Consider the following 14823-nt stretch of genomic DNA (forward strand, 5'->3'; position numbering starts at 1 on the left):
CCGCTCCAGGAACACGCCGCCAAACGCCGCCCTCGCCAGCCCGACGCTGGCTGCGGGGTGGCCTTGGGCTGGGAAGCTCCCGTCGCCTCACAGAGCAGGAACACCCGGGGATGGCCGCGACCCGGGAGCCTCTCACCGCTGCCAAGGTACACGGCGGGGAGCAGCGACGCTGCCTGGTTTGAGCTGCGCTAGCGGCGAGGGAGAGAAGCGCCCAGGGTGTTTGGAAGCGGTCAGGGCACGGAGCGCAGAGGCAGCTCCGGCTGGGGGGGTCACCGGCGCGGCAGAACTGCGCTGCGATTTGTTTTGTCACCTCTGGCCTCTTGATGTCATCCTGTTCTGTTCCTCCATCCTCCCCACTGCAGGCTGTTTCTTGCCATCTTTAATTATTTATACGCCTGATTCACCCTCCTCCAGCCCCGCAGCAGACGCAGGGCTCCGCAGCAGCCCCTGAGCCGCCGCGAGCAGCGAAGCCTGGAGGAGCAGCAAACCTCCCGGCACGGGGAGAACCCAGCCCGGACCTCGTGACAAACGAGACGGTGCCAGGCCCTCCGCGCGCAATGTCGGTGAGCGATGGCAGAGATTGAGCTGCCATCCACACCCACCCACCGCAGCCCCTCGCTGCGGCTCATGCCCACCCCGTCACCAAGCACCACACGTAACACTGAGGAGAACCGGCCGCCGGCACAGCCACCAGCGCGGCTCTCATAGCACTAGTGAGGAAGGTCTCCAAGCTACAGCTGACGCACATATACCTCTGCACTGCCGTCCTCCAAGGACACTTCTCCGGTCCTTGTTCCCACCACCGAGCAGAGGCGAGGTCCGAGCCGCTCCCCTGCTCACCTTGCCCCTGCACGATTTACACTCCTGACCCTCCACGGCTGCCTTAAATGAAAACACAAATGGATCTTCAAAATGCTCTCTGGTGATAACTAGTTTCTCCTGATAGCTTCGGCTCCGACAAGTGATGGCAAAGGATACCCGAGAGAAGTACGAGCTGTATTACATGTTGCCGATGCTGGCTACGCTCACCAGGTCCGGGCAGGTCCCTGGGGACAGCCCCGGGCACTGAGACCCTCTTCCCGCTGATGCCAAGCAGACGCTTGCTCCATCCATCTCCCCGCTGAGCTCTGCAGAGTGGCCGAACCCCCAGCTACTGGCTGACAGTGCTGCTGGGATCGCTCCCACCCCGCAGCCTCGGAGCCGTTTTCTGAACCGCGTACCCTCACCGGCAGGAGGAAGAGATCCCCTCCAGCCCCGCGGAGCACCGCGTGCCCGGCAAGATCTCCGAACGCGGCTCCCATCAGCCGAGCTCCCAGCTGAGCCCCGTGGGGCCGGGGCAGCGGCCGGCCCCGCAGCAGCCGCGCGGGAGGGCTGCCGGAGGGGCTGCACCGGGCTCTGCAGAGAAGCGCGGGTTCGCCTGTCCCAGCTGTCGGCTGCTTTTTGCAGCACGAGGCAGTTCTGGGCCGGCGCCCGGAGCGTTACCAACTTGCCAGAAAGGTGCAAACAGCGACCCTGGGTCACACTTCATAATGGCCTGATGCAAACTTTGCAACGAGGCCCTGAAGGAGATGGGCGGGAGCATCCCGAAACCACAGGACACTCTCCCAGAGCCGGGCAGAGGGGAGCGGCATGGCTCCCGGGGCAGCCCTGGAGCGTGTCCATCCCAGCATTGGCCAAACCGGCACCCCAGGGCCCGCGGCGGGTCTGGGGGCAGCGAGGTACCACCAGCGCAGTGCCACGCACAGGCTCAGCCAGCCCTGCCTGGCAGTCGGCATCAGCAGCCTCCCCGGAGAGCGGCTCGCCTGCCCACGGGTCGGTGCGAGGGGCCCACGTCACACCGCGTCTGCTTCCAGCCCCCGGCACCGCTCCGTGGGAACCGGGCATCCGCATAGCCCCAATGCCAACGTGCCCAGAGGAAATCCAGTCCCACGATTCATAACTGCACGGGTGCCAGCTCCGCACCCCGCCACGCTTTTGGTCTTTGTACCAAAGGGGTTCAGCACCCCGGCACTGCCCGCCCTTACCCCACACCCCACTTCTGCCCGGGGATTCATGGCACCGGCTCGCAGGTCCCACGGGAACCTCGGAGCTGCCCTCCCGCCCTTCGGTCTGCAGCTCTGTTCAGTGCAAGCATCTGGGGCCAGGGAGCCTCCAAAGCTCTATTTCATTGTCAAATACTGCAGCATACTTTTCTCCATCTCCTCTGGGGCCTTCCCTTCCTTTCTGCATTTTTTCCCCTCCTATCTTTCCTTTTAAAAGTTCCTTTAAAGAAATCAAAAAAACACGCAGCTGTTCTGGACGATGTAAATAGGAGGCTGTGGACCAACAGCCCGTTCCTTCCCAAGGCGGAGCTGAATCAGCCGCCTGCAAACCGTGCTCGCAGGAATCTGCAGCTTTTTGCTTCTCCCTGCTTTCTCCAAATCACCAACCCAGATCAGGAAGCCACACTTGTTTGCACAAAGTTCCATAGTGAGATCAATAACGCATTATTGTTACTGATTTCTGTGAAAACACCTTAATGCTCTGACAATAAAAGAGCTCTCAGGAAGCAGCGACTGCTCCCTTCTTCGGCACCTCCACCCACGCCGGGACCCCGCTGCCACGGGGGCCGGAGCTGAGCTGGCCGCACCAGGGGCACTCCTCGGTGACCGCTGCCATCTGCACACCCGCCCCTAGCAGATACCAACGCGGATGGCATCTTTTTTTAATCTTTGTTGACAATCACAGCCAGGCAACTCAAAAGCCACCATCAGACCGGCACTGAGTGGCCCGGCAGTGGATACTTCACGCACAGCACCGAGGACCAAGACTAAAGACGGCAACTGCTCCATGCCAGAAGCGAGGAGCGCCGTGCCTGTCGCGGCTGGGGAGGAGGAAGGAGCAGGGCACGAATGTGCCCCGTCTGCAGGCATAAGCACGTTGTTTCTCTCCTGCTTGGATGCTGCTTCATGAACGCTCTTTGCTAACTCGGTCCTGGCATCTCTCAGCCGCTCCAGAGCTGAAGGCTTTGACTGCACCACGCTCCGGGTGAGCAGGACCTGGAAACACAACAGGCATCCTGCTCCCACCGAAATCCCTGGGAAACCTCTGCAGGGACCTCGGGAGACACGGCTGCGGGTGCTTTCAGCGATACGGAAGTGCCAAGCGTCCCTGGGGAGCGGGAGCAGGCGCAGAGGCACTCACCACGACCAGGGCCAAGCCTGACGCCAGATACAGCTGCCGACGCCATCTGGTCCCAGGGATTCAGCTCAGTGGGTATTTGTCTTTTCACAGACACGTATAATGCACTTTTGAATTTTAAAGCAATAGGTAAGCGTAGTGTAATTTTAAAACTAATTAAAAGAATGCACTGAATAAGTGTTAGGCTTTCCTTTAGGGCAAAGGGTTTATTTTAATTTAAAAAAAACATCAAGAGGAGCACTTGAAGAAGTAAACGTTTAAGAAATGTATATTCACACAAAGATCACGTGTGTGTCTCAGGAATCACACAAATGAACACCATCCTTCCTTGGCAATGCCAAGGCAAGTTCCTATTGCACTACCTTTTTAAGGAGGCAACTTTAATAGATTAAAGATGAGCCTGGCAGAGTACCACCCCCCAAAAAAAACCCCAACAAACAAAAAACCCCGTTTTTAAGAAACCCTTTTTTTTTTTTTTAATAGCAAGGCCTTCACTGCAGTTGAACAAACAACTTGAGACTGGATGTCTTTTCAAAAGCTCATCCAGGAGTTTATAGGCATGATTCATGAAACAGTAGGTGAAATTCTACAGTCGGTCTCATGAAAAGGCTCGGAGCTGATAATCAGTTCCCCTTGACCTTCAAATTTATGAGTCTGCAAAAAGTTAGCTTTGTAGGTTACCGATGTAGCATCTGTCTCCCCGGCTAGAGAAGGCTGCAGCCAGCACCACAGCAAACTTCTGTCCCCGCACAAGGACACATTTCCACATGAACTGGTGTAAATGTGAAATAGGGCCTGTAAAAGCACCCACAGGCCAAATTCAGTATTAACCCTCAACTTGCTTATTGCTGCAAATTACCAACCTGATGTCTCTTAGCAGATATGGAAAAGGCTGAAGTGAAAGGGTAAGGGGAAAAGGAGTGGAAAATTAACTTCCCCAAGCCTTTTATTCCTGCAGAGACTGAAGAAAGCACTTTGCTCACCCCATGACACTGCCAGCCGCTGCAGCATCACCCCCGTTCCTGTTGACTCATTCTGCGTGGTCACAAATGCCACACAGGACAGCGTTTCCCGGCTCTCCCCAGGCTGCGAGACCAAAGGGGGTGATCACTTACAGCCTCCTACGGGGGATATTTGAGGAAAGAAAAAAGGGAGCTGCAGCACTCCAGATCTAAATCAAGAAGAAATCAGAATGTGCTTTTTTATGTCAGGATCTACATAGAAATTCAGGAGTGGGAGCAATCCATTCCCAAAAAATTAGTTTTGCGGGTTTGTTTTCTTCCTGGAGGCAAACAGCAGCAGCAGAGGGGACGGGGGCCCCGTTTGTCTCCGTGCATTCGTCCCTGCAGACCCCGGGCGATGGGAGGGGTGCCACGGGGCAGGGAACGGGGCTGGCTGTGGCACGGCAGTGCGGCGGGCGGGAGGGAAGCCCAGGCCGATCGGACACCCCCAAACCCAGAGCCGTGACGGAATCGCAGCAAGACACTCGCGTGGAACGCTCCCTGAGGCAGCCACCCCCGCCGGCCCCGGCTGCCGCCCAGCCCAGCCCGCACGGCCACTGCCCCAAGCCCTTTCTAAGGAACTTCTCCAGCTACTTCCCGGGGATGGAGAAAGCTGCTGCCATAAGACAGCCGGTTTCAATTCCTCACCAATTTCTCCATGGCAAGGGGAACCACGTGGGGCACAACCTCATCACCCAGCCATCATTGTCACCCGCGCTTGGGTGGCTCGAGAGATTTCCAAAACAACTATAGGGCACGCTTTATCCCAGCAGTGAGGGGCCATAGGAAGCCCCAGTCACCAGCCCTTATGGCTCACGCTGGGAAGGAGCAGGAAGAGCAGCTCAGACGCTGTAACGCTCCACTCATCTTAGTGCCGGGTTTCAGCAGCGGATCTGCTGGTAACACCACTGCCCTGTGCACACACACTTGCACAATAAACCCTGTCACGGGAACTCCGACTGATAAAAGTTTGTTTCTTTGTTGGGTTTTGTCCTAATTTTGATGGCGCATGGTGATGGTGAAGGCTAGGGAAAGGCAGCTTGCTCTGCCACGGATGACCTGCCTCCCATGAGCCGTGCGGGGAGGCACACCTCCCCGCTTCACCCCGGTTTAGACAACGACAAGCTGTTCTGCCTAAGCCTGAGACCTGCACTGTCCCTGACCCGGCTCTGCCCACGGCCCACGGGAAGGCTCTGCTCCGCGGCCGGCTGAGCTCAGTGCCGAGCTCCTGCAGAGACACCTCGTGCCAAAGGCCTTCCCGGCAGCGTCACTGACACCACTCACCGCGCAGCGAAACTTGATCTTTTTGCCATTTAAACTGTATGTGAATCAGTAACGCTGCCCACATTCATTTCTAAATATAAGGGAAACCTGAAGTTGTAAGCACAGTTTAGCTCTGCAGTTCACGAGGGCTGGATCCGAACACGAGTGTTCGAGTGGAGCGGTGCCGCTACCGGCAGGAGGTCAGAGCCTCGAGGGGCGGCCCAGAACAGAAGGGGATTTGACAACGGGCAAGTTTCTGTTTGACACCGACTTTACAGACAGCCTGAACGCTGGGATTGTCGAAGAGGATTTAATCGCCTGCGATTCGGAGAAAGATACGGAGTCACGGGTTTGCAAAGCGTCCCAGCGACCAACGGCACGGGAGATCCCCAAAGGGGGTGACGCTTCCTGCACCCACCAGGCCGAGCAGCCCCTGGCACGCACTCGCCTCTGATGAGGCTTCCAGCACCGACAACTAATGAAGACGTGCCAGGACAAAGAAAAAACACCAACGATATATCACCGCATTATGAGACACGAGGTCGACAGCTGAGTGGCTTCAGTCGCTGAGGAGATAATGAATGCTGGATGGTGTCCAAAACTTTGAAACCCTCCCAACTCCAGAGAGCTCTTAAACCAAGCAACTTCTGCCATCTGTCACAGCCCCGCCGCCTCGACCCAGAACTGACACAGCCTGAAACCACCCTTGCAAGAAGAAAACAGGATCCGTTGCTCTGCTAGCTCGTGAGATGATGTGCACCGGCATGAAAAGCATAAGCAGAGGACCTGGCATGTCAGACCTGCTGCGCCGTGGGGCACCCAATCCCCAGCCTATTTTTATCAGTGGGCAGCAATGCTCTTTAACCGATACTCTAACGCAATACTGCCAAATGTATGCGCCATGAGACAGCTCTGGCTTATCTGCTGTACTTGGGTGGCTAGCAGGACATATTCACATGCCCCAGAACCTATGCCAAACTTCTACTAATAAAAGAGTCAGTCACCAGCTCTTGTGACTGCAGCAAACTTTCCAAATGCCAGAGCAAAACTGGTGCAGAGAGGTCCCCTTGCGTCAGCCTCTGATTTAGAGCCTTACCCTTCTGTTTCCTAATTATTCCTGGATTATCAATTTCGCATAGGTCAACGCTGACAAGTGTAACAGCCACCACGGGCTTTGCTCAGTGAACCCCTTAACGGTGGGAGAAGGAAGAGGAATTGGGAGAGGAAAAGGAAAGATGTTGAAAGTGAAACACAACGGATTAAAACTTTTTGCAAGGAGAAATACACAGAGAAAGGAGCTCTGGCACTCTGTGAAGGCAAGGAAAAGGAAGTCACATTGCGAAGGAATGATAATAAGCGCATGGAAAGAGGAAGAAGACCAAACACATCACTCATTTCCCCCAAGGAGTAGCAAACACATTCCTAAGGGAGCTAGCAAATTATTAAGCATTTGTTTCCTCATTACTACACCTATTTCGTACATGGTTTTGCCGAGTCTGAGAAGCATTAGACGGGACTGGCAGAGGGCAGCTGCCGCTGCTCCAACCCAAGTGTGTTTTCTCAAAACAGTTCTTCAAATGTGTGTCTCATGCGTGTCTGGACAGACAGACTGCCACAGGGCTGCAGCTGTGGGATGGAAATGCCTCCTGCTAGGTCAGGGGATGAACTGCTCTGTTCGGTCACACACAGCCATAGCCAACCTCAGCACCAGCCTGGACCGCAGACAAGGGCACAGGGAGCAGGGGAGGTTCTGCTGGAGGGGCCAAGGCCTGGGAAGGTAGCGAAAAGACCAAAGAGACGAGCGGCTCGCACTTCTTTTTGGGTCAAGTATAAGCCCTGGGCTGTAGTTAACACGGAAGCTGGGCTGGGAGTCAGGCTACAGATTCTCCAATGCAGACCAACAAGCGTGACCCAACATAGGGCTTTGCACGGCTATGGGGCGATGGAAACCCAACACCACCGACAAGGAACTGCTCCAGGAAAAGTCAGCCGCAGTGGTCCCAGACCTGCGCCAGGAACAACTACCAGCTCACTGACAATCACAAGACCTGTCTGCTCCTACGTGTTTTGGTGCTCAGATTAGGGAATGCTGGTTCAGAGCACAAAGGCACCTGTAGCAAACACCACAGCCTCTCTCTTGCCATCATAGAGGTGGGGAGAGGTTTCCGAGGGCTGCTGGGCAGCTGCAGGGTGGCTGCACACTGGGGCCAGTGCTCAAAGGAGCCCCACAGTGTCAACACCAAGCTTTGCCGTGGTGTGACCCAACACCTTCTCTCCTCCTGAGCACCCAGAACCGCAGGACCCGATGCCTCAGGCACGAGGGAAACGCAGGCTTGAAAGGTCTGGGCAAGACCGTGTTAAAACAGGCACAAAAAGGTCCAAGGGGAAAGTAAGAAGAGCCACAGGCAGCATGCAACACACAAGAGAAAATAATTAAAAAGTATTCTGGGAACAACGTGGCAGGTATGAGATTAAAAACCAAAGCTTTCAGCTATTTCTTTGAAGATTTTAGTTTGCATTTGGGAAGGCTGCCAAAATTCGTAGCGCATGTGAGCAGGACACCAGTGACTGCACCAGAAGACCTTGTAAAGCAATGTCCTACATGAGTCCTACCTTAGCAACCTGCCAGTGGTGCCCCGGGACCTCCCGGCCTCTAACAGCATGTGGCCCTAAGAGCACATTCACCACAATTAGGTACCCTGACAAGAGCCTCCGTTCTCGGCTGGCAAGACTTCAAAGCAGCACACTCTACTTGCCGTTAACAAAATACGAGATACTTACCCATTAATATACTCAACAGCTTTTGAACTCTAGAGTTTACTCCAACGATTCGGTAGAGGCCTTGCTCATTGATCCCTAGGAAAAATAAAGAGCTTATTAGAAGAATGTCAAAAGAGCTACTAACATTTCTTTCATTCTTCTCTAATAGCAAATAGCTTCTCTAATAGCAAAAAAAATTAAACCCTCTCCCCAACTACATAAAAAATTATAGAAGAGGATGAAATTTGGTTTTGCTGTCATCCAGATGCTAACAAGATAGTCCGTCTGTATATAAATAGTCTTCGCAAGAGATTCAGGGGAACGATTGAAACACAGATCTGGTTGTTGTCCCACACGAGAGGAAATGCTTTGCCACAAAGGGATGCTCAAACCAAGTCCCCAGCTTCGGTCCCTTCCCCCATTTTGCATGTCCAGTGCATTATTTCCTAACTCTGCCCTCATGTTTGCTGAACCCCTGCTAACCCCGGCCACGGGGCAAACGCATTTCTCAGCAAAGGCATCTGCCTGAGCATATTACAGGGATTATCTGATGTGGGTCTCCGAGGGTTAATGAATCATTTTAGTTCATGAAAAGAGCAGGTAAGCAATTGCTATGCCTCAAACAGCTGCAAGGCCGTCCCCCAAAACAAGACCATCTGGTGAACTGCTCTACCTCTTGTTTCGACAGCATGTATGCATTTCTTGATAATGCTGAAGCCGATATTATCCAACTGGGCAGCTGAAAGGGAAGAGAAGAGAGAAATGGTAAACACCTAGCAGAGGGATGGCTTCACACTGAGCACACCACTCATCCCGCAGTCGTCGCTGACATTCACAGCAATACCGTACCACTGCTCAAACGAGGCGGGGAGGAAGGAGGAGGAGATGAATTAGGTGTTCACAGAGGAAAGGCATGAGTACAGTAGCTTGTACCAGGCGTAACCCAGGCGAGCGCAGAACACTAATCCATCATTTCAGCCTCCGCATCCCTCTGAACCAGCACCTCCCACGCCTGCCGAGCAGCAGAGCCCCAGGCTATGTCAGAGTTACGTCTGCAGTTGGTCAAAATATTAATTTAGGATGAAGGTGAGATAACCCAAAAAGACCTTTGTCTTTGACAACAGGTTGCTTGGAGAAAAAGGGAATCATACGTGACACAACAGATCCTTGAAAACGGCACATGAGGCAGCTTGCTTGATGAGTCCCAGGTAATTGCTGTAAATCCTTTGAGCTCTCCACCCAGCTAACCAAGCCATCTATGTGCTGGAGAGATGCCTTCATCTCCAGGCCATCTCCATCACCCCACGCTGGGACCCCCTGCATAGCTGGGGTACGGGATCGACCTTCCAGGTTTTGCCTGGCGCAGCAGGGCAGGGGCCTTCGGTGCCTTGGATTTCTTCTTGGGGCTTTTGAGGTGGTTTTGCGCAGATCACAGAATCACAGAATCATATAGGTTGGAAAAGACCTTTATGATCATCGAGTCCAACCGTAAACCTAACACTACCAAGCCCACCACTACACCATGTCTCTGAGCACCTCATCCAAACGGCTTTTAAATACCTCCAGGGATGGGGACTCAACCACTGCCCTGGGCAGCCTGTTCCAATGCTTGATGACCCTTTCAGTGAAGTAAAATTTCCTAATATCCAGTCTAAACCTCCCCTGGCGCAACTCGAGGCCATTTCCTCTCGTCCCATCACTTGTTACCTGGGAGAAGAGACCGACCCCACCTCTCTACCCCCTCCTTTCAGGCAGCTGTAGAGAGCGATGAGGTCTCCCCTCAGCCTCCTTCTCTCCAGGCTGAACAACCCCAGGTCCCTCAGCCGCTCCCCATCAGCCTTGTGCTCCAGACCCTTCCCCAGCTCCGTTGTCCTTCTCTGGACACGCTCCAGCCCCTCAATGTCTCTCTGGGAGCGAGGGGCCCAACACTGAACACAGCATTCGAGGTGCGGCCTCACCAGTGCCCAGTGCAGGGGCACGATCACTGCCCTAGTCCTGCTGGCCACACTATAGCTGATACAAGCCAGGATGCCATTGGCTTTCTTGGCCACCTGGGCACCCTGCTGGCTCATATTCAGCCGGCTGTCGACCAACACCCCCAGGTCCTTTTCCGCCGGGCAGCTTTCCAGCCACTCTTCCCCAAGCCTGTAGCGTTGCATGGGGTTGCTGTGGCCCAAGTGCAGGACCTTGCACTTGGCCTTGTTGAACCCCATACAATTGACCTCGGCCCATCCATCCAGCCTGTCCAGGTCCCTCTGCAGAGCCTTCCTACCCTCAGCAGATCAACGACTGCAGGCTTTTTAAAGGACAAGCCATTTCAAGGACAGGTTAGAGCATTAAAAAGTGATGGTAAAAGGAGAACTGGGAAAGAAACGAGTGGAAGAGACAAGCAGGAGATATCTGTGAGCAGCAACAGCCTTCTGTGAAGGAAAACGGAGTAAAGAAATCAAAAGAAAGGTGAAAGCGTGGAGGTAAAAACATTACACAAAGAGGAGAGAGCTGACGGCATGTGGCGGTGGAAGAGAAATAGGGACTGGGAGACGGGAATGAATCTCGGGTCAAATCTCTGTCCGAAGTGTCTTCTGTCCCTGGGGAGCCAGCCAGCGCCAACCCTCGCCCCCCACCAGTGCTTGCACCCTGCCTGCACCACGCTCGAGGCGGACGCTCCTGCCCCCCGGCAATGCGAAAGCCCGGCTAAACAATATTGTCTCATGAACACGATACGTTACATCCCATTTACCCTCACCCTGTGCAGATGTGCACAGTTCAAGAACAGCCCCTTCTTTTATTAGCACAAATGAAATATTTATTTGGTGCAAATTAGGATGTCCAGAAGGCAGCTGACTCTACCTGAGAGTAAGATCTAAAACATTCGAGTTAATGGAATGTAAAACTCAATTAACTCATGCCATTGCAGGTTTTCACATTTAATTTCAAGGAATTACTAATACATGGATCCAAATACCTGCTGGAAGAATTCAGCCCTTAGTCAGCTTTCCGCCGCTGCGTGGAAAACACTGCCTGCAGACAGCTATTTGTTAAGGAAAATTACTTCCTCCCTATATAAAGGTTTGGGAAACCTTTGATATGGCAGAAGCCCCACAGAGAAGGGTGTGCAAAGTCACCCTGGGCTCCAGGGCTGGGGTGAGCGTCCTGGGCAGAGGCTGCGGGAGGCAGGGCACGCAGCCCACCCGCCTCCCTGCTGCCAAACCTGCGCTGCCGGCCTTTTGCCCTGGCTGGCCCTCGAGCTGGCGGGGACGCATCTGCCCCCGCCGCCGTCCCGCCTCCCGCAGCAGCGGGGACCCCGCAGACCGGAGGAGCGTCGCCGGGGACTGGGGTAGAGCCGCCGACCCGCTCCGCTCCCCAGCTGCCACGCGGAAGGTGCGGGATTTTCCTGGCAGCGCCTGACAGAGGATCGTACAGCACGGCTGCGCCGTTTAAGATGTTGAACTCCGGAAGGTAGACAAGGCGCAGCGTTAGGTTAAAAGCAGATGACTTTACATCTGCACAGGCTTGAAGGAATGGCGTGTTGCAAGAGACACAAAACTGCATTTTATCAAGAGCACAGCAGGAAGGGATCAGAGCCCAGGGCTGGCAGTGTCCTCACGGCAAGGCACGTGCAATTTTCTTCCTTTGCATTCCCCGTGTTCACATCGCTTATTTAAACACAGATTCACGGCTGGTGCATGATAAGCTGCCAGCTCACTGGCTGCCTATGGCTTGCATGGTGCAGTCCCTTACTAATCACTTGTTTTGAGTTCTCTGCTGGTGGTTTCTTGTGTGATGAATGGCACAAGAACCTGAAACAGTGAAACAGCAAAACAGCTCTATTATATTTTTCTGGGCAAGCATATTGAAGTGCTGAGCCAACATAAGCACACAAGTTGCAGGATGCCTGTGCCATAGCATGTGCGAATATCCAGAAGCTCCAGGGCCCTTTGCTGGGACCCGGGGGGCTCTCCAGCACCGCTCCCAACCACTCTCCAAGCATGGATGCAGCATAAAATCAATGTGCCATCAATCAGTGCGACACAGCCTACCATACCACCGATCACTGATCAACACAAGCACAAGGGTACCTGAGAAGCAAGAAACCACGGTGTAGAAACCCTTCTGTACAGGCAAACCCTGTTCAGCAGGCCTTATTAGCCTTGGCTTAGTACTGGCCCTAACCCTGATCTTTTGGTAAGCCTGGCATCCCAGCCAACACAGATCACCATTTCAGGCTCTCTGCCACGCACTTTAAGTGCCACCCCATTCCGTAAACCAGCAGTTTTCCCTCAGTCCCTCGCATGTTTGAACTTGAGCAGAAGACACCTACAAGCACGTGCCCTCCCGCTGCAGAGCCCACCGCTCCACCGCCGAGCAAGAGGTCAGGACTGCACCTTCCCGCAGTGCTCGCAATAGCAGAGGTAAGAAACGGGAGCGGTCCTTCCAGACAGGAGTGCCCAAGCATAATCCTCCCAAGCAGACGAATAAGCTCTTCCACTAGTTGCTGAGCTCTGGATCAGGAAAGGTCAGGGATTTATTTGCAGTAGTTATATCCATCTGACTAAATATCCAAAGTGCCTTTCTTCATCCTTAAATTTAACTTTTAATGAGCATTGTAAAAGCTTGATTTTCGCTCTCACAAAAGCAGCTTCTCTATCTCATTCATTCACCCAATGATTCAGTTCAGCAACAGCACAGATCAAAGTCGGATTGGCATCTATTGCTGTTCTGCTCCTTACACTTGCTCCATTCGCCCCAGCAGCACAGTGATCCACAGCCCTGAGCTTTGGTTCAGCAGCTTAGACCCCGCTTAGCTTCTGTTTGATAGTGGCTGCAGGTCAGGAAGCAGGGAGAAAGGAAGGGGCAACCTCGTGGGGCTGGAGAGAGCAACGCTGTATTGTGTGCCCATAGGAAACGCAGGGCCTGCGGTTCCAGCAGCTTCGGCCAGAGCAAGTCTGGCCTGTTACGGCCCCATGCTTGTTCCCGCTCTCCTCCATGCCCTGACAGCAGGATTAGTGCAGTGACAGGGTTCAGCAAGATCAATAAAAAAAAAAAGGAGAAAAAGCGCTCCATCAAAACCCCACCGGACCCAAGTCTTCAGCTGCTGACCTCAACGAGAGCTGCGGCTGCAGCAAGGCAGAGGCAGGAACGCGTGTACGGGAGGGACGGGACCTACAGCCCACGCTCAGATGGATTTAAATCGTTGTGGAGCAGCCTCCTGCCATCAGCTGGGGTCAGGAAACGAGAGGGAAGGCGGCGGGGAAGAGCAAACTCTCGGGGCTGCCACAGAAAAGCATGGCCAACGTGCTTCTCTGCTCTTCACAACAGGCATGCCTAATCCCCGTTCTCTCTGTTTAAAGCGGCCGCTCAGTCATAACAGGGAGTGGATTTACAAACTCTTTTATTATCAGAGGCAGTATTTTCCTCTGTTCATGCATTCAAACGTGTTGCAGGGGCAAAGCCTACAGCCCTGCCTCCTGCGGTTCCCCCTCCCTCGAGGCTCTCGTTCCCCAGGGGAAAGATGTGAAACACAGCTCCAGGCCAAGATGCATATCACAGGCTCTTCATACAAGAGCAGCATTTCAATGCACAACTGAGACGCAGTATTATACTGTAATCTAGCAGAGAAATATTCTACATCAGCACGGGGGATACACATCGCTTGTATTACAGCTGTTGCACACACACACAGACTTATCTGACCTTCCTGTAGCATCGTATTTCTAGTGCTGCTGAGCTGGTCTCATCCTGTTCTCTTTTTGCCTAGCAGATTATTTCTATTTAATCCATTAATTCCTTTACTTTACGCTGATATGGCATATCAGAGCATCGGTAAGGGGGCAAGAAGACTGAATCAGCTCTGTTCAGCCTCAGGCAACCTTGCTGACTCCAGCTGTGTGCATGTCCGTCATGGCAACGCAAGGTCAGAGCAAGCTCCTCTGCATACCCCGCCACACGTTTCTGTGCCGTGTAGTGAAGTGCCACGACGATTATTGTTACCAACTCTTTCAAAGACTTTATGGAATTGAGAGTCACAGAGAAAGGGAGAAACCAAGAAGCAGAGACCAGAGGGAGATGAGGTTTCAAGCCTTACTTCAAGTCTCAAACTACCAGTGAGCTGCCAAGACTGGGAAATTAAGATTGCTGGGGGGGCCAGGCCACCCAGACGTGCGCACCAGCAGATGGGGCAGTCAAGGGACTCAAGGTCTGTGATGTTTATGGAAATAAAGGCAGCTTTTGCTGGGGTCCTGAAGTAATAGGGAACCAAGTGGATATGAAAAAAGGAGAGGGAAGTGGTGGAGAGGGGAAGGGAAAGGAGTTCTGTGCTTTTCCATGCAGTAGGCACAAATGGCCTAGAGGATTTGTTTCCACAGAGCAGGGCAAGCCCTCCTGGTTTGCGAACTAGTGCATCTAAATTCATCTGGCTCTAGCAGTCCACTGGCACCCGCTCACCCCCACCGCTCGCACTGCTTCCTCCCAGCTACCAAAGAAGATTAAGATAAATCACCCTGTGGTGGCCATCTGGCCACACAGCAGGATGTAAAACCCAAAGGCTCTGTAAAATTAGATAGTGGCCAAAAAGCAGACCTCACTATAGCGAGTCTCTCTCAGACTAACCTAAGTACGG

The 14823-nt window shown here is 53.6% G+C and overlaps 1 protein-coding gene across 3 annotated transcripts in view; it reads right to left on the bottom strand.

Moving 5' to 3' along the window:
- ARHGAP26 (Rho GTPase activating protein 26) overlaps positions 1–14823 on the bottom strand; it is a 156483-nt gene that overhangs the window by 73045 nt on the left and 68615 nt on the right. For all 3 annotated transcript variants that reach the window (XM_075509516.1, XM_075509515.1, XM_075509517.1), the window contains exons 13-14: positions 8878–8943; positions 8226–8300 (exon numbers count right to left, since the gene is read on the bottom strand). In XM_075509516.1, coding sequence (XP_075365631.1) covers positions 8226–8300; positions 8878–8943 — 141 coding nt within the window. The remainder of the gene's footprint in view (positions 1–8225; positions 8301–8877; positions 8944–14823) is intronic.

This window comes from Mycteria americana, chromosome 8 (assembly GCF_035582795.1).
Source record: "Mycteria americana isolate JAX WOST 10 ecotype Jacksonville Zoo and Gardens chromosome 8, USCA_MyAme_1.0, whole genome shotgun sequence".
Lineage (NCBI taxonomy): Eukaryota > Metazoa > Chordata > Aves > Ciconiiformes > Ciconiidae > Mycteria > Mycteria americana.